The sequence below is a fragment of the Stenella coeruleoalba genome (genome assembly GCF_951394435.1).
Source record: "Stenella coeruleoalba genome assembly, chromosome: 4".
Lineage (NCBI taxonomy): Eukaryota > Metazoa > Chordata > Mammalia > Artiodactyla > Delphinidae > Stenella > Stenella coeruleoalba.
Window position 1 is genome coordinate 143,347,766 of NC_137149.1, and position 27,836 is coordinate 143,375,601.

Sequence of the window (27,836 nt, forward strand, 5' to 3'; positions counted from 1 at the left end):
CCCAGCCGCTCCGCGGCATGTGGGATCTTCCCAGGCCGGGGCACGAACCCGTGTCCCCTGCATCGGCAGGCGGACTCTCAACCACTGCGCCACCAGGGAAGCCCTGACACTGCTGTTTTAAAATCCACTAAAGCAATGATATTATTTCTATTAAATGTAAACAGTTCAAATGTTCCGACTTAAGTCTGTAAAAATATGTAGTGTTCCTTCTATTTCAAGTTTATTTCAGATACAAAAGCAATAACACAGTTAATTGTAGTTTCCACCATCACGTGCTAGGAGAATTAAGGCTTATGCCTTACTCTATGAGTCTCAAGTTTTAAAAAAAGTGATTAAATGTGTTGTCTTTTCTCTCAGCAAATTTTAACACATGTTGTTTGGGCTCTTTGACCCTTTGTACTATCATATTGTTGTCACCACCTTGGACATGTTTCTTTGTGTATTTCACTGCCCCCACCATGACGTATTGCTCTTAATAAGTATAATAAATATTTTTTTAATAAAGCTGAGTCACAAAAAGGTTACAAAACTCTTTTCCTGGTATTCAGTTCATTCATGGTTATGAGACCAGCATGTCCGACAGTAAGTGCATCTTTAATTTCCTTGATCATCCCTTAGTCTTATTTACTGTGGGCAAGTGGCTCCCGTGGATTGCTTCCTCCACATCATCGGTGGGAAACGTCTGCGGCTGTGGCATCATAGGTGGCATCTCTGAACCTAAATAGCTTCAATTTGGTGCTCTTCCTCCGAGCAATTTTTCTTCTTTCCAGACTTTTTTCTTTTCTTTTTCTTTTCCTTCATTTGGTGTTCTTCCTCTATAATAAAAAAGAATTTAGAAAAAAGGATTGGGAATTAACAATTTAGAAGAGCAGAAATTAACTTTGGTCATGAAAGGACTTGGATACTCACTAACACGGCTTTTCCTGTTGGCTAAGGAAAAGAATGGCACCTAGGGAAAGAGGACAAGGCAAAGAGAAAGCCCGCTGAGAAGAACTTCCTGAGCACTCGTTTCTACCCAGGCGATGTTTCCATTCAACACCACAAAGGCTCATAATGTCCTTTGTAAGACGTGAATTGCCTCTCAGCTATACGAGCATTTGCATTGATGTGAAAATTAACTGCATGTATGTGCGCTGCTATGCGTAACATAGATAGCTAGTGGGACCCTGGGTTATAGCACAGGGAGCTCAGCTCGGTGCTCTGGGGTGACCTAGATGTGTGGAATGGGGGGTAGTGGGTGGGAGGAAGGTCCAAGAGGGAGGGAGTACATGTATACATATAGCTGATGCTGTTCGTTGTACAGCACAAACTAACCCAACATTGTAAAGCAACTATACCCCAATAAAAAAATAAATAAAAAATTTAAAAATTAAATTAAATTAACTGTGTGTGAGAAACACATCATCTATGGGACAGAGGAAGCTGTAGCGGGCTGGGTGCTTAAGACAATTGGTGATAGATCCTGGGAGCCCACTATGCTCTGACCCATGAGTCTGGGGGTCATTGTCATTTGGTCTGGTGGCCAGTCTCAGATTATTGGGAGGGTCCTTGGAGCTAGTGTATGAACTATCAAGACACCATTTCTTTAGACATTAGTTAACATTTCTTGGGAGAAATAAGTTAAATACAATTTAGATATAATTATGACTGTCCTGCAGAGACTCAAGAAGTCTAGGCTATACTTAGGGAATAGCTAAGAGAACCAGTGAAGAATTGGAGAAGACCACTAAACCAAAAGAGCTAGATTTTCTTTATTCTTTGCCAGGAACTAGCAGTATGAGCTCTGATAAATCGTTTTATTTCTCTGGTGCTGTTTTCTAAATTTTTAAATGAGTTGTATTGGGAAAGCTTTAAAGTACCTTATGGCTTTGAAATTCTACTTCTGTCAAACTTGATCACTCGTACTGTCCATGTTTATTATTTAAGGCAGATGGGAATTAGCATCATTAATCACTCATTCCTTCCTTCCTTCCTTCTTTCCTTCCTTCCTTCCTTCCTTCCTTCCTTCAGCAGTTACTGAGTGCCCCACCACCCCATGCCTCAGGCTCTGTTCTAGATACCTCGGATACATCAGTAAATAAAACTGACAAGGATCCCTGCCTCCTTCTCCCCATATCCCCTCTACGATCACATTCTTGCAGACAGAGAGAGACAAAATAACAATAAAAATAAGAAAATGTATGCTCTATTGGTAAGTGCTACATAAAAAATAATAGAACTCGGCCAAAAGGATCTGTAGTAGTGAAGTGAGAAGACTGAAAATAAATGTGGTAGTGAGGGTAAACCTTACTGAGAAGGTGACATTGAGAAAAGACTTGAGGAAGCTGAAGGATGGGGCCTTGTGGACATTAGCTGTCAGAGTGATCCAGGCAGAGAGAACGGTCAGTGGAAGAGCCCTGAGGCAGGAGCAAGCCTGTGTGTTATGGAAACAGCCAGGATGGCAGTGTAGTCCGAGGGCTCTGGGGGAGAGAGATAGGACTGGAGGTCAAAGGCTGGTGGGTGGGGGACACTTTTGGCTCTGTGGGCCATCGTAGGGATGTGGGCTTTTACTCTGAATGACCTAGGAATCCATGATGAGGTTTTGAGCCGAGGAAGGACGTGATCAATTACTGCTGAACTCTCAGTGAGAGATGATGGTGGCTTGGACCCAGGTGGTGGCAGTGGGAGCTTCATAAGATGGGACCAAATTTGGGCTATATTTTATTTTAAAGCTAGCGCCAACAGGCTTTACTGACCACGTGGATATGGAGGAAAGAGAGACGTGCCTTGAGCCCCTGGAAAGGTGGAGTTGCCAACAACCTGGAAGGGAAGGTGACCCGTAGAAGAGGGTTTGAAATCAATAACAAGTGTCAGGCTTTGAAGTAGAGACGCTGAGCATGAAAGAGGCCAGTAAATATAAGTAGAATAGTTAAATAAACAACAGTATAACTATACAATATAATGCCATGCAGTCACCTAAAGAGATAAAGTAGAAGCCTAGGCAGGAAATATTTCCACAGTCTTCAGTGTAAAAAAGCAAGGTATAGTGCTTCCCTGGTGGCGCAGTGGTTGAGAGTCCGCCTGCCGATGCGGGGGACACGGGTTCGTGTCCTGGTCCGGGAAGATCCCACATGCCGCGGAGCGGCTGGGCCCGTGAGCCATGGCCGCTGAGCCTGCGCGTCCGGAGCCTGTGCTCCGCAATGGGAGAGGCCACAGCAGTGAGAGGCCCGCGTACCGCAAAAAAAAAAAAAAAAAAAAAAAATATATATATATATATATGTACTTATGTGTCCTTTTCAACATGGAATGTAGAGGTGAAAATAGACTTTTTCTTAAAGTGTTTTGAGTGAAACATATTAACTGTAAATATTCTAAAGGTTGAGTAAGATCTACTCCTGTATATTCCATAAAGTAAAACTTTGTTTTAGTTTTTACATAAAATAGATTTTAGTCACTTTGAGGTTTTCTGTTTTTCATTTGTCAAAAACTATGGTTAGTGAATAATGAGTAAAACCTGATTCTTATTTACTTCATTTATAACAATAAGACTTCATGAATATTGAGTGAAATCACTTAAAGTGACTCATATGTTGAAATTTATTGAATTACTTTAATAGGAATTTCAAAATCTGTAACATAGGGAAATAACTCAATTTTCAGAATTGTTTTAATACTTGAGTGGAAATCCAGTTAAAAAGATTTTTCAAATACAGTGTCATTCAAGTGAGTGATACCAGTTAAAGAAACTGCTTAGCTTGTAAGTTTCTCAAATTTCCTGTTTAGGTGTTTTAGGCATCATAGCGTTTCATGTACATTTTTAAAAGCAAGGGTTTTGCTTAGCAAAAGGGCCTGCAAGAATCCTGATGCTGTGTGTAGCCTACCAAGGACTATGTTTCATGCTTATCTGATTGCCTTTTATTTATTGTGAGAGAGAAGTGGGCATGCCCTAAAGAAAGGAAAGCTGACGTGGTCTCCAAATGAATGCATGAGTGTCTCAATGTTTTGAGTCCCCTTCTAGCAGACCTGGATTCCTAGCCCTTTGCAACATCTGAAGGAACATTCTGCATAAAAGAGTTAGACTGATCTGACATATCACGGAAATACTGAAGTGGGCACAGAGAATAAGGAACCTGGGAAAGAAACACTAACTTCAGTTTTTGTCAGAGAAGAATAAAAGATGAAAAAACAACTTATTCTCAAGAATAAGAACCATCTTCACACGTTGCTTATCTCTGAGTTGCAGAAATGCTCTGTGGTGATGCAAACACAGTGGTGAAAAAGCATCAGATTAATAAAGATTTAATTAAACTCTTACATATCTGGTAATGGCTATGGGGTAAAATTGATTTGCATTTCACTCTCTTTTAGTTATAAATCCTAAATTTATTGGTAGGAGCGAGACTCCAGAAGTCAACTTACCAACAATTATACACTGAGACTATCATGCCTCTACCCAATGGAGTTTCTTTTAGAGTTGGTGGATATGAATGAAAGTGCAATTATATAAAAAGTTCATGTTAAATGGCAACATGACTTTTATGTAAGTTTCAGATCATTAAGTTACTCCTTAATCTAATCCATATAGGTTTTTTTTTTTTTTTGCGGTACGCGGGCCTCTCACTGTTGTGGCCTCTCCTGTTGCGGAGCACAGGCTCCGGACGCGCAGGCTCAGCGGCCATGGCTCACGGGCCCAGCTACTCCGCAGCATGTGGGATCTTCCCGGACCGGGGCGCAAACCCGTGTCCCCTGCATCGGCAGGCGGACTCTCAACCACTGCACCACCAGGGAAGCCCCCATATAGGTATTTGACCAAATTTTTAATACTACCTATGGAATGCCAGTATATATAAAGGAGAGACTCCAGGTCTGTGCTTAAGTGGATTTATCAGACTCGTACTGCCTTTGGTTCTCCGTCAACACGCTTAGCGCCAGTGCTCTGACAGATCTGGTTCTGCATTCCAGAACCATCCACTTAACTCTCCGCAGATCCTGGGAATGCACAGACTTTGGGAGGCTGGAACTGAAGCTGACTGAGGAACTGTTTATGATAATTAAATTACTTTCCAATTCTTATTGTGTGTTTCAGGAAAAAAATTCCAGGAATGGTTTCTTTTGATATGTTTTATTTCCCCAGGTCAATAGAATTTTCCACACAAGAACCTCAGCGTTGCACACAAATCAGGTTTTTTGTTTTGGTGGCTTCTTAATTCTCAAGTTTCATGCATGCCTCAGAACTCTCCAAATTTTCTGCTAAGACATAAAATCAAACAATTTTACCTTCTAAAATGGTAAATTTTGTACTGAAATATAATATAAGAATGCCACAGAATACTATTTGAAAGTGATTTCAAATTTCTGTTAAAAAAAGGGATGTAATATATTGTATGTGTTTCCTTAACTTAGCTCAAGAAATGGACTTAATATTTGAAAGAAAAAGAATTTTATGGGTTAAGACTAGACACTGGAAGTTAGTTGATCTGAAATATTTTTCCTTCAGTATTATTGCTAAGGCACTAATTTCTGTGACTGTTCCTCTTTTTACACGGTGGAAATCCTAATATTTGCCACAGATTTGCCACATAGGAAAACAAAGAGTATATATAAGATATTTGGGGAGAGGCAACGTTTATCTTCGTAAACAGTGTTACTTATCAGAAGAATCAGCTCTAGTGAACCTAAACAGGTAGACAGAGCAATTATATTCCATTCTCAATGACTTTTCTGTAAGATACGTATACACAGTATTAAAAAATTGTCCCAAATCAGGACCAGTGGGTTCAATGACCACTGGTGATATTTGTATTACTGCCTAAGAAAAGCAAGGAGTTGAAAAGACACCTGAACAATATTTATACAATCCCAAGTCTTTGTAACAGTACAAGACTGAGGATGGGGGGAGAGTCTTTAAAAGGTATTGAACAGGAGCTGAGCATGGCGCCTAGACTGGGGATGGTATTATAGGCCTGAAAAACTGCCCATGACACGTGCCCCAAGCTCATACATATCACATAAATAACTGCCAAGGATGCTAAAACACAAGGATGTGTCTAAACCAGAGCCTGATGCTATGTTCAAAGGCCTTCTCTTAAATGGTTGACTTAAGTCATAAAGAGACTAGAGAGCAGGATGAAAAACAGACCTATAGGGATTCCCTGGTGGCGCAGTGGTTGAGAGTCTGCCTGTCAATGCAGGGGACATGGGTTCGTGCCCCGGTCCGGGAAGATCCCACATGCCGCGGAAGGGCTGGGTCCGTGAGCCATGGCCGCTGAGCCTGTGCGTGCGGAGCCCCTGCTCCGCAACGGGAGAGGCCAGAACAGTGAGAGGCCCACGTACCGGAAAAAAATAAATAAATAAAATAAAAAACAGACCTATATTCTGGGGCAGCTGAGAATGTGCATGTTTATGTAAAACGTACTTTTTAAAGAGGTATGAATTTGGAGGTCAGGATTAAGAGATCTAGTGTTTCCATTATCCAAGTAAAGCGAGTCTAGTTCATGACGTTTGAGAATCAATGTCAAGGAAGAAAGAGCACAGAGAACACTGGTCAGCTCTGACTTTATCCACTAGTTTTGGCTTTAAAAAAAGGCCCAGATGCTTATTTTTAACTTGGAATCAAAAGAAAAATGTAGAGAAAGAAAGGAAAACAAGAGAGAAAGGAAGAAAAAAAAGGAATAAAGGAAGGAAAGAAGGAAGGGAGAAAGAAAGGAAAGTTAAAATACCAGATGAATACTGTTTATCCTCAGGAAAATATGCATTTCTTTCTCTCAACCCCTTATAATAGTTATAAAAGTCTTGACACACCATTTAGTATGTCCCCTAATGTTGTCCAGGGAATAATAACATTCATTCCAATCAATATCTTATTTGTTAAAAGTAGTTTTAAGAAATATTCAATGAAAAAGCTGAGATGTAAACAAAGAAAACTGAACATTATTAATATATAACCACCTATCCCAGAGGGTAGGACTTACTCTCATTTCTCTTCCCTTCATTTTCAGTCCTCAACATTTTCTGGAAAATGTTCTTTAGTTCATGCAAAGAATTTTGTATCAACTGTAACCTCATGGTTTCACTAGGGATTCCAAGAACAAAGTTTGAGCTATGATTCCTGTTGGTTTGTGTGTGCTAATCTAAGATCCAACAACTTTTTTCTTATATATTTTTGCATCCTATACATACACATTTATATTTTAAAAGGCACATCTGGGTGAAGCCACGTGGGCTCCACGCCTCTTAACCCAACCTAGTGGGTCAGAGTGTTCAAACAAGGCAGTTGGGCAGTGACTTTTGCCCAACTGACTTTGGGCAAAAGTCAATTCAGCTGTTGACTTGGGTTGGGTTGGATTCTTGACCTAGAAAAACTTGTCTCTATCATTTAGGCACAAAAGAAAAACTTCAGTAGCTGAAATGTGAGAATGTTTTCTAAATAACCAGTTTTTGACTCAAGAATACTGGAAGAAAGCCCTAGAATCCTAGCAGAAAATATACTTATAAACTAAAGTATATTTTCAAAAATGAACAATTATGAATCTTTCTCTCTCTTTTTTTTTTTTGTATTTCTAAATCCTCTGGTCTCTGGCAATAATTCTGACTACCGAGTGGCAGAATTTTAACTACCCATAAGGAAGTGTAGTTATCAAGACTTCCAGGAAGATGTCACTGATGTAGGGTCTCACCTGTAACATAGGCTGGGCCCTGGGAGTAGCTTCCAGGCAGCTCCTGAATGGGATTTTTCAGTATCTCCAGGGATATATAATTTCAAGTAATATAATTATTACTTGAAACTGGAGCCACAAAGGCTGTAACTGCTGGTGGTTAGAGCTGGTTTACTGAGCAAAAGTCCTTCAACTAGGATTCAATTCCTGAGAAATTGGGTCATACAAATAAATTCTGTTACTTTTCCCAAATCCATAAAGTTGATTTTTTCCTTAGAGTTATAATTTTATATGCAAATTTGATATTGATTTATTGTACACACATACTTTTTAAAAAATGCTTGTCTCTTGACCATCTCAGATGGGAAACCATAGTTTATGTGGTCTTTAGGGATAACCAGTATTCTTCACACTACATCATTTTTACTATCTACAAATTGTAGTTTGGATAGAGCTTATGGAGCTGAGAGGATCTATCTGTAGCCATGACTTTTAATTATCTATTCCAAATGAAATTCTGCTTCTACTGTAAGAAAGTATCTGATTTTTATAACTCTTGAAACAAAAGTTTCTATATGTTAAAGAAACATATATAACAAGCTTATGTAAAATATGCAGATCTGTAGCTCAAGAATTTATCTCATTCATGAACTAAATATTACTTAGTGCCTAGATAAATGATTCTTTGAATATGATTTGTATTTGACAGTTTCCAGGGTTCACTTGAATGCATCATCTCACTGTACCCTCACTGTATCACTTCTCTTGTTGTGGCGCACGGGCTCTAGGTGAGCGGGCTTCAGTAGTTGTGGCTCGCGGGCTCTAGAGCTCAGGCTCAGTAGTTGTGGCGCACAGGCTTAGTTGCTCCGTGGCCTGTGGGATCTTCCTACACCAGGGCTTGAACCTGTGTCCCCTGCATTGGCAGGCGGATTCTTAACCACTGCGCCACCAGGGAAGCGAAGTGGTTAAGTGGTGTTACCTCCATTTTACAGAGTTGGAGACTGAGGCCTACAGATGTTTGATTATGGACCCTAACTCTCAGTTAATGCAGTTTTTGAGAAGTAAAGCAGTGTAAAACAGCCAAGACAGCTAACGAAACCCATTTTGGAGTGATTTTTCAATGCTTCTGTCCTGAAAAAAGTCTTTTCTTCTTTTACTAAATGTTATAAGACTATTAGTACAATTCAGGGAATTAAAAAAAAAAAAAAAAAGAAGAGCTCCCCCCAAAACAAACAAACAAGCAAACAAACCCTGAGGAGCAGCTGATAATAGCAAAGACCTTTTTGTCCAGAGGTGCCCACCGTACTCTATAAAATCAGCTGAATGAGCCCAGCTGTGTGGCGCATCCCTTTGATGAAATGGCCCCACGCTGTTTCTTGTTTTAATTCCCAGGTGTGTACATAAGATGCAAGATTTCCAAACTAGGCTATTCTTATTTGCATCTCAACCCCTGAGAAAGTAAACTGTTTGTGGATCTTATTTCTCCTAAAATCTTTTGTCCTCTCTTAAACAGGAGTCAACAAACCGTATCCTTCAAGTTATTGGTTTAGTGCTGGATTTTCATTCTTATGAAATTTATTATGGTATAGCTAATCCCACCTGTTTGGTTATTTTGCCATCTTTTGAAAGTTTTCTCATACCCACCAAACATCCTTTTCTGCATTAGAAAGCTGTCTGTATCTGTGGCATTTTCGAATATCGGGAACCAATGGCATCTAACAGATTTACCAACCGCAAATTCAATGGTTGTTTATTTCAGAGTTCAAGCAGAGTGGCAGCCAGGCTGCCGTCGTTAGTCTATAACTCAAAGGCAGTACTGGGAGTCAAGCCTGGAATGTCTTTGTCCTCTAATCATGTATTTTACATCTCTCCAGGGAGTGGTGAGGAAGAATTGATGTGCTCTTTCAGCTCCCACACTATGTGTCTCATCTCCCAACTGGGCCTCTGTCCCCAACTTTCTTCTTACTTAGCTCTACTTCTCATTTTTATTTTTGGGGCCACCATTCTTGGTTTGATTTTCAGCAAGCGGTGTGTGAGCAGTAGAATTTTTTTTACTCTGGTCAGGGGAAATCGTGTCTGGAATCCTTGTCATTTCTAAGTTCCTAAAGCAATATCTCGCTAGTTAATTTAACAAATGTTAAGTTGCTAAGAGAGTAGATCTTAAAAGTCCTCACCACAACAAAAAATTTTTTTTCTAACTATGAATGGTGACAGATATTATTAAACTTTTCATGGTGATCATTTCACAATGTGTACAAATAGTGAATCATTATGTTGTATACCTGAAACTAATATAACGTTATATGTCAATTATACCTCAATAAAAACTGTATGTCATTCAAAAAGACAAGCCTCAGAATGGAAGAAAAATATTTGCAAATGAAGCAACTGACAAAGGATTAATCTCCAAAATTTACAAGCAGCTCATGCAGCTCAATATCAAAAATCAAACAACCCAATCCAAAAATGGGCAGAAGACCTAAACAAACATTTCTCCAACGAAGTTATACAGATTGCCAACAAACACATGAAAGAATGCTCAACATCATTAATCATTAGAGAAATGCAAATCAAAACTACAATGTGATATCATCTCACACCGGTCAGAATGGCCATCATCAAAAAATCTACAAACAATAAATGCTGGAGAGGGTGTGGAGAAAAGGGAACCCTCATACACTGTTGGTAGGAATGTAAATTGATACAGCCACTATGGAGAACGCTATGGAGGTTCCTTAAAAAACTAAAAATAGAACTACCATATGACCCAGCAATCCCACTACTTGGCATATACCCTGAGAAAACCATAATTCAAAAAGAGTCATGTACCACAATGTTCATTGCAGCTCTATTTACAATAGTCAGGACATCAAAGCAACCTAAGTGTCCATGGACAGATGAATGGATAAAGACGCTGTGGCACATATATACAATAGAATATTACTCAACCATAAAAAGAAACGAAATTGAGTTATTTGTAGTGAGGTGGATGGATGTAGAGTCTGTCATACAGAGTGAAGTAAGTCAGAAAGAGAAAAACAAATACCGTATGCTAACACATATATATGGAATCTAAAAAAAAAAAAATGGTCATGAAGAACCTAGGGGCAAGACGGGAATAAAGAGGCAGACCTACTAGAGAATGGACTTGGGGACATGGGGAGTGGGAATGGTAAGCTGGGACAAAGTGAGAGAGTGGCATGGACATATATACACTACCAAATGTAAAATAGATAGCTAGTGGGAAGCAGCTGCACAGCACAGGGAGATCAGCTCGGTGCTTTGTGACCACCTAGAGGGGTGGGATAGGGAGGGTGGGAGGGAGGGAGATGCAGGAAGGAAGAGATATGGGAACATATGTATATGTATAACTGATTCACTTTGTTATAAAGCAGAAACTAACACACCATTGTAAAGCAATTATACTCCAATAAAAATGTTATAAAAATGTACATCATAAAGAAAACTGCTTCTCTAGTTAACATTTTCTAAGGTTTTTCTGTATAAGTAGCTATACAGAAATGCATTCAAGTGAAGTGAAAACATTTGCCTGTACAGATGAAAAATTAATTACTTTCAATTTTTTTCTATAAAAATCTGAAGAATATACTTTTCTGTATTGGTAGTTTTCATTCAGAAATTAATTCAAAATAGACAATAAATTCATTTTATTTAAATGATTACTATAAGCAAATGATTATAATGTTTCTTAGAATTATCCTGTATGTACAGATAGACACACTTAGTTATAGATAAAGAACTTCAGTTAAACTTTGCAGTACTGTTTATATGCTATATTGGCATTTGTGTATTAAGTTTTTTGATATTTGACATGAAAATTCCAAACTCTGGCATTCAATGCTAAGTTAAATATTATTCTCTTAAAGTTTACATATCTCAACTATGGTATTTATTTTATATGCTTTAGAGATAAGGTGATGTTTTGTATGCTTTTTAAAATTTATTTTTTAATTTACACAGAGTACAATTCACTTTTTTTGCTAGGTAGTTCCAAGGGTTTTGACAAATGAAAAGGCAAAATCATCACCACAATCAGGATACAGAAAAAGACCCTCACTCCAAAATTTCCCTGTGCTGTTCCGTGCAGGCAAAACTTCCTCCCACCATTCATGTTGACAACCACTGTTCTACAGTTTTCTGTCCCTATAGTTTTCTTTTCCGAAATGTCATGTAAATGGAATCATACAGTGTGCAACATTTTAAATGCAGCTCTTTTCACTTTAGCACAGTAGTTCTCAACTGAGAACAATTTTGCCTCCCACAGATGATATTTGGCATATTTGAAGACATATTTGGTAGTAAAACCTGGGAGGAGTCGGGGGGGGGAGGGCTACACGCTCTAGCGGGTAGAGGCCAGGGATGTTGTGAAACGTCCTAGAACACAGGGTCCGCACCCACTACAAAGAAGTCTCTGGTCCAAAACGTCAGTGGTGCCAAGGCTGGGCAACGCTAACTTAGCGTAACGCATTTAAGATTCATTCATATTTGCGTATATCAATAAGTAGTCCCTTGTTTTTTATTGCTGAGCAATATTCCACTGTGTGAATGTGTTATAGTCTTTATCTATTTACCTGTTAAAGGACAGTTTGGTTGCTCCCAGTTATGCAGTTACGGAAGTTTTTGAGTGAACAAAAGTACTAGGGGTAGGATTGCTTGGTCATATGTAAGTGTATGTTTAACTTTATAAGAAATCCCACACGGTCTTCCAGAGTGTCTACACCAGTTTAGTTTGCATTCCCCCCAGCAACATGCGAACGTCCAGGTGTTCTGCATCTTTGGCACTGTTTGGTATTTTTCTTGTTTGTTTGAATTTAGTCATTTTACTAGGTGTTTAATGGTATCTCACTGTGGCTTTCGGTTTGTCTGTTTTGGTTAATTTTTCGAATTTTATAATCTAATGCACATATTCTGAGATTACAAAAGTAGTATTACGTAAATGAGGTGTTGAATAATTAGCACAAGGTTATTAATGCCTGTGGACCTTCACTCACTGTAGAGCTGCTGGTCCTTTTACAGCCTCTGTTGTAAGAGAGACCAGTTTTGCAACATTAGGATGTGCTGATCAACCAGGTCTTCACAGGACGTGCCTGGCCCAGGAGAAGGCAGAAGCCATCCCCTTTTTACGTATAACTAAGGGATTATCTATCTGCGTGGACACCTTCCTCAGAGTTCACTGGGAAGGGACAAAGTGAATTCCACAGAAGCAGCACCTGAGTGCAACACAGCAAGACTGCTTTCTTGGATACAAGTGTTTGTAAAACATTTCCCTCTACTGGCTGGCTGCTGAAAGTACTCCTAAGAAATCAGAGGAAACAATTCGCTACCTGCTCTCAAAATCTGCTCTTATTCTCACCTCTAACAACTGATTATTAAATGCTTTCTTGCATGTTTTTCCTCTTTTAAAATATCCCTTTGATCAAATATTAAATTGATCCCCCTATTTCCCTCAATTAGTTGTGACAGGAGTATCGATGCAAAGAGGATGCTGTGATTTCATTTACAACGAACTTGAAATTTGCCCTCAGCAATAAGCAGCTGTAGCACTGAATCATCCCATCAGGCTCCTGGCTTCCAGGTGGAAGGAACAGAGAGGGTGACCCCAGTCCCGCAGCGGCCATGCATTCTTAACCTGGGATATGAATCGTAAGAGCACAAGGTTCATGGTGTCCAGTGGGAACATAAAAATTGCAGGAAATACCACTATGTGTAAAAACAGTGACTCTACAGACTGGCCAGCAATCTCCAGTGGTCTCTTGCTAATAGGGGCTTTCCTCACTTTTATGAAGTGAACGTAGAGGAGTCCAGTTCGGGATCCACACATTCTGGCATTTTACTCCCAACAATTTAACTGGAAACCTAGGTGCCTGTGGCCTTCGGCACCCGCAGTATCACGATGTGATATTAGTTCAGCACAGCCAGTAGTTCAGCCACACAGCACGAGTGAACCTGGGGTGACCAAAACACCAACCCAACTCGAATTCCTAGAGAATCGGAAATGAGCCCACACTGTCCTCACTGACATTCTTTAAGAGCCCACTGTTAGCCTAATGCTCAACTTCCCTGGGACCAGAAGACATTTAATCTACATTCCAATTTCGGTAACTTATTTTCAAACTTAGGTCATTGCGAACAAGGCTTTAAGGGAGTCAAGAAGCCCTCAGTTGAAAATGATATAGTTGGTGCTCTGGTTTCCCACTGGTACCACCCATTCTCAATACTATTGATATTTTTACATTTTCTCAGAGTGGAAGGCTACTTTTTATTCACAGAAAGCTCAGAGTAAACAGTGGTGGATGGCCTTTGCTCATGGAATTGAGGTGTAAGGGTTAATTTGCCAACTCGCCCTCACAGAGCTAGCCGTGCTGCCCTCAACCTCACAGCTGGTTCTGAATGAATCCCACCTTCCACACGCATGTCTGCATGCCCCGTGCTGATTAACAACGCGAACTGCAGTCATGCACCAGACCAAGACCCTGCCTCTTCCCAGCTGGGGCCCTGGGCACGTTGCTCCTGGGAGTTTCCTGTCCTCGTCTCTCAAGCAGAGATGATGATCCGTTTTTACAACGTGGTCATGAGTCTCGAACAAGGACTAAACATGTCAAGGGCTTGGCATGAAGTAAGCACTCAAAATCATGTTATTTGCTCTATAGATATCATCAATGCTTGCAAATGCGTTATTTTACAGACAACTCAACTTGTGTACAAAGGGGAATAACCTTGTATCAAGTCAAAGTACATGGGTAGAATCTGCACGCTCCACACTCTGTTGTTGCCTCACTGCTTCCGATGCTGTAAGGATCGTATCTTCTGGCTACTTGTTGACTCTCATTTGTGAGCCAGGTCTAGAAAAAAATGCAGGAATTTTCTTAAATGATAAATGTACTGTACTCGGTGCTGTTTGATTAGCGTGGAATAATTGTGGGGTGATTTTCCTTTACAAACAGATATCTTCAAATCAACCCTTCTTGATTGGCAGATCCATGAAACCGGCAGAGCAATTTGTTCTAAGATGAGAAATCTATTCACTTTATGCTCATCGGATCTCATGGTTTTTGAAATTATTCTTTTTCATTTCTATTTTTCAACGACATTTCTTTCAAAGTCCCAGTGGTGCTGAGCGGAAACTCATCCAGTGACCTTTCCTTGCCCAGGCTACTTCTTGCCAGGCTACCTCTTAAAAATGCATACCTAATCACGTCCCCCCACCCCTACCCACCCAGTTTAAAATCATTAACTGCTGTCCCTTTGCTCCTGGGGTAAAATCAGAGATCCTGAACTTGGCCTCCAGTGCCCTGACCTCCTTTGTCCCAGCCACCCTGCCTGACCCTCTGTCATCAAACCACACTAGACGTCCGGGTAGTTCTTTGTGTCCCTTTCCATTGAACCGCCTGCCCATTCAGTGACCCCAGAGACAGAATGTGGCTCTCTTTCCTCCTCCCCCCTTGCCTTACGCTAAACTCCGTCAACCTTCAGCTTATATGTCATTTGTCCAGAGATGTTTTTCTGGCTCTCCTCTGTGTAGTCAAATTTCCGTATTATATATACACTTCGCCGCTTTGTATTTCTACCTAGCATTTATCATAGCTGTAACAAAATAGGTAGTGTTTAGATATTCACCCAACACTGTGTACGTAAGCTTTATGACGGCAATTTCATTGATTGAAAGAGTCAACATCCGCCCAAACCAAACATTAGTTTCGTGAACGCAGACTAAACTTTCAATGAATATTTGTCAAACGCATGATTGAACGGCACATTCAGTACCACACCGTCAATGTCTAGTATATAGCAGATGCTCAACAAACGTTTGTTCAATGAATAAATGAAAATTTTGTCTGTTCAGAAGGAAAAGGGGAGCTACCGCAGTGTGGAGAGAGTGACAGGGGATTACAGTGAAAGGATCTTCTGCCTGAGAGCCAGAGATCCTATCTGCGTGACCATCAGTTCACAGGGCTTTCTGGGTGGAGACTTCTGCTTACCTGGGAGTGTACAGGTCACTGCACTTGTGTCAGGGCATACGGTCTGCCGCCATATGGCTGGCTGTGTAACTTCAGGAAGTCACGTGTCTCCATTTCCTACCTAAGGAAGGACACAGGGCTCTTCCTGCCTCCCCACCCAATGTCACAGGTTTATGCGAGTCCGGTGAAAAATGTGAGAGTACTTTGTAAACTCCAAACAGCTCTAGATGTTTGCGTACTGAACTGTGAAAGCATTTAGAACATGTTAGGAGGAAAATTGTTAACAGTCAATCAGTTCAGAAGGGTGTAAAGCCCCTCCTCCCAATTCCTCCGTCCAGAGTTACCCACTCTTGCCAGTTTCTGTGTGTTCCTGTCCTTGTCAATACGGTCAATAGACTGATTTATCTGTATATACATACAGATAAACATATATATATATATATACTTATAAACACACACACAAATACCTATGTAAACCTAAAGGTACGAACCAGATCTCATCCCGTTCAGCAGTGTTCTGCTCCGCTTACTGCATTGTGGGCTTTTCAGCGACAGTGCACGTGGAGGTTTCCCAGCCACTGCGTAGTAATCCCCCTGTGTGCCCCTGCTATGACTTGTCACTTCCATATTGGTGGATGTCTGGCTTGTTTCCATTTTCACCACTGTAAACAGGGCTTCAACAAACATCCTTTCCAGTTTGATTTCTTACCTTCTCTGCTTAAAGTGACTGAATAGTTTCCTCTCTTTACACTCTGCACTTATACCTCATGCCACGTGACAGAAGCCTGGTGCTCATTTATGGTATAACTGTAGAACCAAAGTTGTCTTTATCATGTTACCTCTAGCTTTGGGGCAGCTTCAGAGTTACCTCTGGTGTAGCCTACCTGCTCAGGCAAAGTCAGGCTGTTTACTGCTTGTGAATTTCCACATCTATCTTTTTGCCTCTACCGCTTAAATGGTGCTGCCTTTACCACCCTGCTTAAACACGTTTCCTGAATTCTCTCTTTATGATTTTCCATATGTTTTTTCTTCCCCCAAGAAACAGCCCCAAATCCACCTCCTCTCAAAAGTCTGTATAGGCTAATTCCATGACAGTTTTCTGATGCCTTAAATGTTCTTGTTATTTTTTAAAACAAGCATTTATTGAGTGTCCATCTCACTGCACTGGAAAGGCATGTGGACATGAGTACCTTGTAAGATTTCTTCAGCTATTCCTTGTCTATAAACTGCCACATCGAAGTTAACAACGGATAACAAGGGTGCCGTAGTCTGCCCTTCAGAGCTCTACTGGCAAATTCTATCAGCATCTAAAATTTTGCCTTTGGTACATCTAGGTGCATGGGCTTTCTGTGAGACGGCATGCTATGGCCAAAGTGGGATGAAGTGAAAAAGAAAGAGGAGTTTCTTAGCATCAGATCAGTACGAAAAGATTATGTGTTCACTGCAATGTGCAGGAATTTTGCTTCATGAGTATCTGAAAAGCTTGTGGTCAGGGCAGCGAGATGTCTGATCAACAGTGACGTACACGGGTCCAGCTGTCCAGGGGAGTAACTATGGAGGCCTTTATAGGCTGGGTAAGAGTTGACTGGGCTGGAGGCGTGACTGGGCTGTAGCCACTGCTCTTTGTGAACGCTGTTTTGATCTATTCAGTGTTCCTCTACAGACGCAGCCACCTAAATTCTAGAATTCAAAAATGTACTGGGGGGCTTCCCTGGTGGCGCAGTGGTTGAGAGTCCGCCTGCCAATGCAGGGGACGTGGGTTCGTGCCCCGGTCCGGGAAGATCCCACATGCCGTGGAGCGGCTGGGCCCGTGAGCCATGGCCGCTGAGCCTGCGCGTCCGGAGCCTGTGCTCTGCAGCGGGAGAGGCCACAAAAGTGAGAGGCCCGCGTACCGCAAAAAAAAAAGAAAAAAAGAAAGGTCATGTCTGCTACAGATCTCCAAAACAAAAAACCACAATGAGAACAAAATCAGAATAGCTTATAAGTCACTGTAGAAAAGTGTCTTACTTCAACATAATTCTGCTTCTGTGGAGCAAATAGACAGCATGTATAGGAGAAATGCCAAAAGAGTATTCTATTAACAACAGCAAAGCATCAACCTAGCAGACAGCGGTCTCGCTAACTGCAGCAGGCTGGTAGTTACAGAGTCACGAACAGGTTCACCCTACAGACAGCAGATTACAGACACAAACCAAACAATATTCAGGACAACAACAGCATAATAATAAAATAATGGAAGCAGCAGCTACGATTTCATTCTTAAAATAGGGAGGTAGTGCTTGTTTTAAATGTTTCATCATATTTTAATTTTCACAGCAGCCTTGTGTGGGCGATTACTATTATATAGATGAAGTGAGCCTTGGAGCACTTATGCAGTTTGCTCAAGTCACACTGTGAGCGAGTAGCAGGGACAGGAGTCCATCCATCCCTCTCTAACACGTAGATTCTAACCATTGTTTTCTACTGACCCTCCATCCAGTCTCTTTGGATGTAAGGGTGGGAAGGATCCATCATAGGGCTTTTAGCTCACGTTGACACAGCTGCATAACAGCACCTGAAACAGCTGAAGGAATTCTTAACAAAGTTTTTGCATCTTACTAAAGGGTTTCAACATAATTTAAAATTTTTCTTAATGAGGAGTGTGGCTCACCAGGCTTGGGCTTAATTTCTCTCTCTCAAGCTCCCTGTATCACGGGTGGAGTCACCAAGGCTCTCACCTGGCAGCTCCCACAGGGTCTGGCACGGGGAGGGAGTAGTGGGGGGGAGGGTTGGAAGCCCCTGTTTGTCAGGAGGCTGGACACACCTTTGATGAAGGATCATTACCTACCCAGGATATCCTTAACATTCCCTGAGGGGTCACTTACATTTTATCACTTCCTATTGGTCATTAGAGCAGACAGCTTTCAAAGACAGGGCCTGGCGCAGGTGGACAATATAATCCGGCAGGAAATAGCTGCATCACACCGTGCTCTTCTCTAAAGGTATAAGGAGGTCGTCACACTTAGCTCTTCTAAACTTATGCCCCAGCTTCACAGTGTTCAATCTGAAAACTAAGGGGTGATAAAATGGGTGGAAAATGATGCTTCGTAATTCAAGGAGATAAAAGGAAGCCGTTGTCTGGGTGATACACAACGTGGAAATCCACAAACGCTTCATACCTGACTTTGGCGTGCATTAATAATTTCTTCTGTCCGGCAGACATACCCCTCTTAGTTATGTTTTATTTGACTGAGGTTAAAATGTATTTTCCATTCGTGGATATATCAAACCTGAACATTATAGAAGGGTGATCCAACGTACATCAAGCGCTCGGAGAGCCTCTCTCTGTTGAGTTGTGTTTTCTGAGGTCATCTGTGCTGCGTTACCACTGAGTTCTCAAGAAGGAGGTTTATAAATATTTCAGAGGCTGTCTCTGTACACAGACCAGCTTCATCATGGCAGCTCTGTGGATTCACCCGTTCATGGGACAGGACCCTGCTTACAAACAACCTTCCAAGGGGTATTCTTTGGGGATTTTAGATAGAGTACCATAGAAATATCTACTTCGTAAGTTTAATATGAGGATTAAATGATGACTATACATAAAATAATATGAGCTAGCAGTAGTAGCAGTAGGAAAAGCTAGAGAATGAGTCAGAAAGACGATGTATTATGCTAATAATATTTGGTACTCAAGTTGAGCCCGTCTAAAGAAATCAGCTGTAGGTATTTATTAATTCATTCAGTCATGAATTATTGAGAACCACCTATGTCCCAGGCAGTGTTGTAAGTGCTGGAATGAAGCAGTGACTAAGACAGACCCAGTCTCTGCCTTATGGAGCCGATATTCCAAGGGACACACAAAGTGGCTTTTCTTACTCTCTTTAAAACATGCTTTTGGTGGTTTACGATCTTATTTTTTTTTCTATGAAAAATCCATATAGAAATAAAGAATTTTATTTTGATGTGAACAAGAATTACTATTTTTTACTTTTCTCTACCTATTTCATCTCTCCTGGAAGTCTCTAAAGTTTAAGGGCAAGACTGGAGATTGGTTGATTTTTTTATTCTCATTCCATGCCTAGTAGTGTCTTTTTGTAAATAACATGAAATAAAAATACTTTTTCTGAATAGCCAACCAATTTCAGAAACAAATTACGGAAATCTCTCTCATTATTTTGTACTTGCGTTTCCTATACACGCAAACATAATGAATTTTTCCAGGCACCACAGGCTTGGTTTAATGGTTTTCACCTTTTAGACACTGAAATCTCTCCACAGAGAATCAGAACTAGCTCTGAGTTTTAATCTACTTATGCTGGGTGTCACAGAAGGGGAAAGGATGGGCATGTGGCATTACTCCCTGCAGGGCAAAGCCTGCCTCACATATACACGAGAGCGGATTCATCTTGCTTGGCCACGTGATCCAGGGACTGGGGAACAGTTCTCAGGGCCAGGCTAGGGAGATACAAGGTGATAAAGATAAGCGCTATATGAATGATACATAAACGATGTGCTATGAAATTCCCCAGGAAGAGAGCTCATTTGGCGTTACAGTGAATACAGAAGAAAGGAAATGAATTTAGGTTTGAAGCATAAGATTCCGGCAGAAGAGAAGGAGGAGGACATTATTAGTAGGTAAGTGGAAACCTCCCACTTGGAAGAATACGAAGAGCCTTGGGAATTTTCACTGTATACTCTAGGCAATGGTAAGTGAGCGAAGGTTTCTGCCTGGGAGATTGACATGTAGCTTGTGAAAATGGTCTTCCCTGCTAAACTTGATGCTATTGCCTGAATTTAGAATTGAGAAATGATTAGAATTTAATGGAATATGATAGAACTCAATTGGAATTTAATAGGTCACATAGTCTATTAGGTGGATTGCCATCAGCATTAAAAAAAAAGAAAAATAAAATAGAATACAAAGTATTAAAACATATTGCCTGTAGTGAGGCTAAGTATATTTTTATGAAACTTTCACTTTTGCACATGTGGGTAAGTGGGTGGGTAGGGAATCTGGAAGTGGATTTCAGCCAAAAAAGCTCAAAACCGGGCTTTCCTGGGGGCGCAGTGGTTGAGAGTCCGCCTGCCGATGCAGGGGACACGGGTTCGTGCCCCGGTCCGGGAAGATCCCACATGCCGCGGAGCGGCTGGGCCCGTGAGCCATGGCCGCTGAGCCTGCGCGTCCGGAGCCTGTGCTCCGCAACGGGAGAGGCCACAACAGTGAGAGGCCCGCGTACCGCAAAAAAAAAAAAAAAAAAAGTTCAAAATCACCGAGGTAGAGTCGCTCATGAGATTCTTTACTAGAGAGCTCTTGTTTCTTTCTTCCATACCAGAAATAGTTGTATTCCAACTAGCAACAATAGTATTCTATTTTTATCATATACATATCAGATTATCCTATAAGGAAGAAGATTGTGTGTTGACACAGACAATAACGGAGAAAGCAATGATACTGATTTTATTCAGTCTATTGCGATAGGGAGAGCGCCCCAGATCTGAGATCATGGACCCTCAGCAGCTGGTTTCTCCTTAGCTCACAGGGAGGAGTGGAGACGCCCCAGGTGGGATGCTTTACCCTATGCATTGTTCTCTCATCAAGGGAAGTCTCCATCAGTTAGCTGTGCAGGAAAAGTTTATCTCTGTGTCTAGTTAATTTCAGGGGGGACAAACAGTTCTAATCTCAGCTGAGCCATCCGTGAGACAAAGAACAAGGAGCTGTCTGTCTTTGCCAGCATGTGCAGGTAAAAGGGGAAAGGTCTGTGTTTGTCCCTGCCATAGGTAAACAACGGGGTCCTCAAGAGTCTCTGGGGGTCACGAGAAAGAATGGCCAGTGAGTCTTTCTGACATAGTGTGGGAAAGGTTGGTCTTTGCGGTCAGCCATTTCCTGGAACACAAGAGTGAGGATTTTGGAAAACAAAAGCTTGGGGAATTTCCTACCTAAGAGCTCAGGTAAACTTCGACATTGTCAGTTTTCTCCTCTGGATTGGCTTTAAAGAAAGCACAGGACCAAATTCCCACCCACTTCCTACAAATGGGTAGAGCGCGAATCCAGCTAATTTCTTGGATGATAATTGATGGTGGTTAACGCTGGTGAGTGCATAATGCTGTAACAGGAAACTTCTTTTTAATCTGAGAGTAATTAATACTGAAAATGATCATTTAACGTGGATCTCCTTTCAGGGCAAAATTTAATAGAAGACAGAAAAAGTCATTTGAATAGACATTTACCTTGAAAATCACATTTAAAATAATAGAAATAAATTTGCTGAATCACTTATTTAATAAAAGGCAATTTATAATTGCAGCTGTAAGCTAATTTTAGCACAAAGAATGGATGAGGCATTGATTTGAAGCCATAGCTTCATACAACACACTTTACTTGTAATTTTCATAGCACGATTTTATGGAAGATACCATCTGCAAGAAATATTCAAGACTTCTTCAATTTTCTGAGACGTCTCAGTCTTTTAATGTTCACTTTATTCCTTTTTGAAGTTTCTGTATATCCTCTTCTACATTTGGTAGGCAGTCTAACTCTATTAAATGTTCATTTGTTAATGGAGTCCTTACCGTTCCCTGACATCAGGTTTTTATCTTTTCCATGTGATGTCATCTTGTAGTTGATTGGTATTGAATACGTTGTATTGCTGGATATTTAAAACAAATATGTTAACTCAGTGTGTGGACTGACTGAGTAAACATTTTCTGGGTTCTGCAGTCAATATTTTCCTTCAGTTTAGGATGAACCTCGTTGTTCTATTAAATTCCTAGTGTTGAAGACTTCACAACAAATCTCCAACAGCAGCCACCCCTCTGCATTTTCGTGCTTTAGTTCGTGTAATTCTCACTTCAACTCTATGAGGCAGGTGTCATTATTATACCTAGTCCATGAAAAATGAAGACTTTGAGAATTTGTGTAATTTTCCCTAAATCCCACAGTCACCAATGGCAGAGCCAGGACATGAACGCAGGAATCTTAATAACACAGTTTGTACTCTTTGCTGAAACGAGATGCTAGCCTTCTCCTCCCCAAGACGACCCACTTTCCATTTTTCCTACTTTTATTTTTCCCTTTGCCTGGATTTCTTTATCTACTTATTGGAAATTTAGTTTTATCTTGTTATATATTTTTAGCCAATTTAAATTCTTTGTAGGAAAAAGGAGAGGTGTATGCATTTTTAAAAGAGCAAATAATTTTTCAAGGGAATCTGGAGACAAAGTGCACAAGGTTCTGGATCCTGTGAACTAGAGCCTCACTTGGGATCTTCACTCGCTAGCTGAGTGGCCTGAGGTCAAGGTTAGAGCTCCAATGTTCTCACTTGTAAACAGTGAAGTTATTATTACCTCTCTCATAAGGTTATTTTAAGATTAAACACAATAATACATCTAAAGTGCTTGGCATCTTGTCTTTTACATGGAAGACACCTAATAAATATTTCTATCATCATCGTTTTTATGCTGACAGGGAGACAGGTCTTCCAGGAAACAGTGTCCTGGGCTGGGAGAAAGCAGCCCTACTTCATTCTAGTTCCACTACCATTATGTAACATTTATTTTTCTCAATTTTTAAGTCACGAAGATGAGACAACCATTATTTTTTTCAGGTTGAGTGGATTCTTAAAACTTCTTTGGAGAGGCACCATCTAAGTTAATTCTGTAATGATCAAGTTACAAATATTTTATTAATTTGAAGATAGACAATACGGCACTGATGTAAGCACCTATGACTCTCAAAGGAGAGAAAGACGCTCCTGGGATCACTAATTCTGGGTGCTCATGTAATTCTAGAACCTGTTGGTGTGATTAGAAAGTCCACAGGGGGGCTTCCCTGGTGGCGCAGTGGTTAAGAATCCACCTGCCAATGCAGGGGACATGGGTTTGAGCCCTCGTTTGGGAAGATCCCACATGCCATGGAGCAACTAAGCCCATGTGCCACAACTACTGAAGCCTATACGCCTAGAGCCCGTGCTCTGCAACAAGAGAAGCCACCACAGTGAGAAGCCCGCGCACTGCAATGAAGAGCAGCCCCTGTTCGCCGCAACTAGAGAAAGCCCGCGTGCAGCAACAAAGACCCAACACAGCCAAATACATAAATAAATAAAAGAAAGTCCACATGGGATCATGCTTTTGATCACGGTGGTGGTAGGTGAAGCTTCCTTGCCGTCAAGATTTCTGTTGGGCCACATGTTTTACTACAGTGACTGATTTCTGTTCTAATTTGGACTCATATTCGCAAACAAGCACTATATGTTATGTTTCAACTTTAAATTTTAAAATAGATCATATGGTCCAGAGCAAAAGCAGTGTTCTTAAGTACCTCTGAAAGGTCAAAGGTAGATGATCTATGTAAATTCAGTTAGGGATCAAAATGGCTGGACTTCTTCCAGTGAGAAGAACTGAACTGACAGTCTTTGAAAATCTTTCTCTGGAGACTTCTTACAGTCACAGGGAAAAATGTGGGTTCTTGGTCAGTTTCTCAATAAATACAATTTTCTGAAATATCTCAGGGCTTTGTCATACCTTATACCCTCTTTTAACAAAGAAAGTTGTCTTAACTGTTCCCTTATAAAAAGGCACAGAGTAAGAGAATTGAGAATGTTAATTACAAATGAGATAGTGGATTTACAAACTATTAAGAGCTGCAGAAATCTTGCAATACTAAAATATTCTGATTTTTTAAGAGTGACTCTCATAACCAATAAGGACCTACTGTATAGCACAGGGAACTGTACTCAATATTTTGTAGTAACCTATAATGGAAGAGAATCTGAAGAAGAATATATATATATGAATCACTGTGCTGTACACCTAAAACTAACACAACATTGTAAATCTATACTTCCGTTTAAAATGATTAATTAATTAATTAATCTAATTAAATACAATTTTTTTCCTAAAAAACTAAGAATAACTCTCAATGACTTTCAACTCTTCTAAACATATAAAACATTTTCTTAAACCTTAATCCACCCACTCCTGACACGTTAGGACCTGAGGCAAGACTGCGCTGGAGGCTGAGGCCCTGCCCTCCAGCTCTGGGTCTGCCCTGTGCCCTGTAGGGCCTTGCTTACAGGACGGAACATGGACGCCCAACCATGTAGCCAAGCTCCCACCTCCCCTGCTGCACACAGATGAGCTTGGCCCCCTGGGGCCTGCAACTGTCACATCTGTGGCTGGGCTAGTCTTCTAGACCATGGTCGTCACCTGGAAGCTTGTTAGAAATGCAGAATCTCAGGTCCCACCCAGACGTACTGAACAGTAGTCTACTTTTTCATAAAATCTCTAGGTGTCTTATGTGCAAGTTAGAGCTCGAGAGCCTTGGCTCTCACGTGGAAGGCTGAGGTCAGAGGCACCCATCTCTTAAGTTTAAGAGCCTCCCTGTTAAAATGCTTTGTTCATCTTTTGACCTCTGAAGGACTTGAGAAGATTCTCGCCAATGATCAGTTCTGTTCAATTCCTTGTTGGACTTAAGGTACATTCCAAACTATAGTTGATTTTTCATCTTATACATTTAATTTTTTTCGGTCAGGTAATTTTCCTTAAGCTGTTTTCTTAGTTGGAATACACCCCACCCACCCTACTCTGTCAATATCACCTGCATCAGGGTGGCCACCACTTCCGTGAAGCCCACCGCAATACCCCTGACGAAGAGCTTCCGTTCTGACCCCATCCTCCTTAGTTAAAAACTCTGGTAGCCCATTCACTGGGTCTGCTCTGGTTATACAACTGAATCCTCCACGAGACTATCAGCTAGCTCCCTGACATAGGAGCTGAGTCCCATTCAGATTTAGATTCTCCATTACCCATAGCTGAGTCTATTAGATTTTAAATAAACACGTGAAATTAAATCTGCCTCTCTTAAGTTTATTTTTGTGGCTTCTGCAATTCTCTGCTTGTGCCAGAAAGGATATTAAAATAGTCCTGCAATTTTAATGAAGGTAGATTTTACTCCTGGGTCTTATCACGTTTAGGAAAGTGTATACATTTTGTACTTTCATGCAAAATTGTGCTTGGCACCGTCCTGGTGGTCACGAAGGGAAGCAAGGCTGTTCTTCGATGAGAATTCTTGGGCAGCTGGTTCTAGTTCTATTAGTTAACAGTATTCAAATGGAGGAATTGCTTTAGCTTGGAAAGTAAACCTCAGATATAGGAGGAGTAGAGCTGAAGAAAAAGGAACTTGTGAAAAACAGAATACAGAAGTGTAAAGGAAAGGTAAATTTCTATGACTGGCCCCGTCTTCTGGCTCTCCGTGTCCATGGGTCATAACTGGGGAGTCACGGGGGTGTAGAGAGGGGGCAGGAACTTGGAACTGGGAGTCTGTGCTCTAGTTTTGGCTCCTCTGCTAATTAACTGAGCACCTGAGAAACTTACTAAACATTTGTGGGTCTCTGTTGTCACATCTGAAATATGAATAGTTGGTCAATGCTTCTTAACCAGAGAAGAAAGCTAGAAAAATGGGGGGTAGGAGGTCTTGTTTAAAGACACGTGGCCAGGTGGGACACCCAGAAATGCGTATTTGCTGGGTTTGTGATGGGCCCCAAGCATGAGGTGCCTTTCTGATATTCATTTCTGGTTAAGCATCAGTAAATTAGATGCTCTCTTAACATTCCTTCTAGCTCAAATATTCCCCGATTTAATGACTACCAGCCCCGTAGTGAATGCATGGTTAGGAGTCTACGTGTCTGGCAGACACTGCTGGTTGTACCCCTCTTCCTTTAGGAACAAAACCCCAAGTTTTTGCTCCGCACATGCCTTCCAGAATAGCTATTACATTTCCCAGCTTTCCTTTGGGTATGTCCATGGACTAAGTTCTGGCCAAAGGGAAGTGGTAAGTGCAGATTCTGGGAGCGCTCTTAAAAGACAGAGGTGTGCCTCTTGCTTCTTCTTGCTGACTGGCCTGCATAGATGATAGTGGAAGATGGGCCAGCTGGACATGGGAGCCGCCATAGGAGATGGGAGGGAACCAGGACAGTGTGGCCTGGGTCCAGGACACCAGGGAGTCGTGTCAGGCGGGAACTTACTTCCCCCAGGCTTCCTTTATGTGTGAGAGAAAGACATTATTATCTAGTTAAAGTAACTGCAGTTTTGGTCTTACTCTTTCTTTCAGCCAAACCCATTTTAAACTAAAACAATATGGAGCATGAAAAAGACCTTGTGGACTCCAGTTATGCTTCCCAATCTTCATGTCAGCACGAATTGGAATGTCTATTTACTGTGGCTTCTTGTTTTCTGCTTCTGTAAGTGCAGTATGTTTATAAGACAGAGAATAATATTGTCTTTTACAGAGAGCACTTCTTTCACAGCCAAAAATTGATGGAGAGGTATCACAATTTTAGGAAACACAGTTTTCTTTTTATGATTTTATCTTATTCTCTACAAATATATATTATTTCCTTGGCATATGCCATATATATATATAAAATTTTTGCCCTCAAAAATGGTCACCATTAATTTTGTGTGAAATTTGGTAGGACCTGAACTACAGTGAAATACCAAGAACTGCCATTTGAATTACATATTATTGCTAATAATTGTCATTATTGGCAATGAGCAAACATGTGGTGTTGAGTTTTTTAAACGCTTCTACATTTTGTTTGAAAGTTCGGGCTTTGTCAAGAGCTCATTAGGAAAAACCCTTTAATTCTTTTCCTTCCCATTTGTAGTTGAACAAAAACGCACACCCACACACACCATATATGTATACGATAATGGAATTTGTTTCTTGAGGACTTGCATTTAGCCTGTGAAAATTACCTTTAACGACTTTGAAAGATATTGTGCTTTTTGAACATTTTAAGTTTCTGATGGGGGACAGGGATGAGGGGCAGGGATGGGAGGATGGTGTGCAAAATTCTGGGATTAAAAGTCATGTGAATAATCGTTTCCATTTCCAAACCTTTCTTAATAAATAATGGTAAAATGCCACAGTAGATATTTCAGGCTATTTAATAAAACTCTCTTTCTCTCTCTCTCTCTCTCTCTCTCCTCTCTCATACACACACACATCACACCCCACAACAAACTCATTCTCACATACAGAATAGAAACTAAACCAAACCAAACCATAGAGAAAGATGATTGGGTGGGGAAAGGAAACGGGGACTATTATGAAGAGCTCTCTCTGTTTACCTTCATTCCTCTCATCCGGGTTCGTGTAGATGGAAGCCAGAGTAAAGAAGGAAAAGATAACAAAAGCCAATAAAATGAATGCCATTTCCAGGTTGGTAAACGGAAGCTCCAT

At 40.9% G+C, this 27,836-nt stretch overlaps 1 protein-coding gene across 1 annotated transcript; it reads right to left on the minus strand.

Annotated features, from left to right (window-relative positions):
* Positions 1 to 717: 717 nt before the first annotated feature.
* Positions 718 to 27,836, minus strand: SMIM31 (small integral membrane protein 31; the record flags this gene model as incomplete). The annotated part of the gene is made up of 2 exons (XM_079919849.1): positions 718 to 815; positions 27,725 to 27,836. The coding sequence occupies 2 exons, from the start codon at positions 27,834 to 27,836 to the stop codon at positions 718 to 720; spliced, it is 210 nt and encodes a 69-aa protein (XP_079775975.1).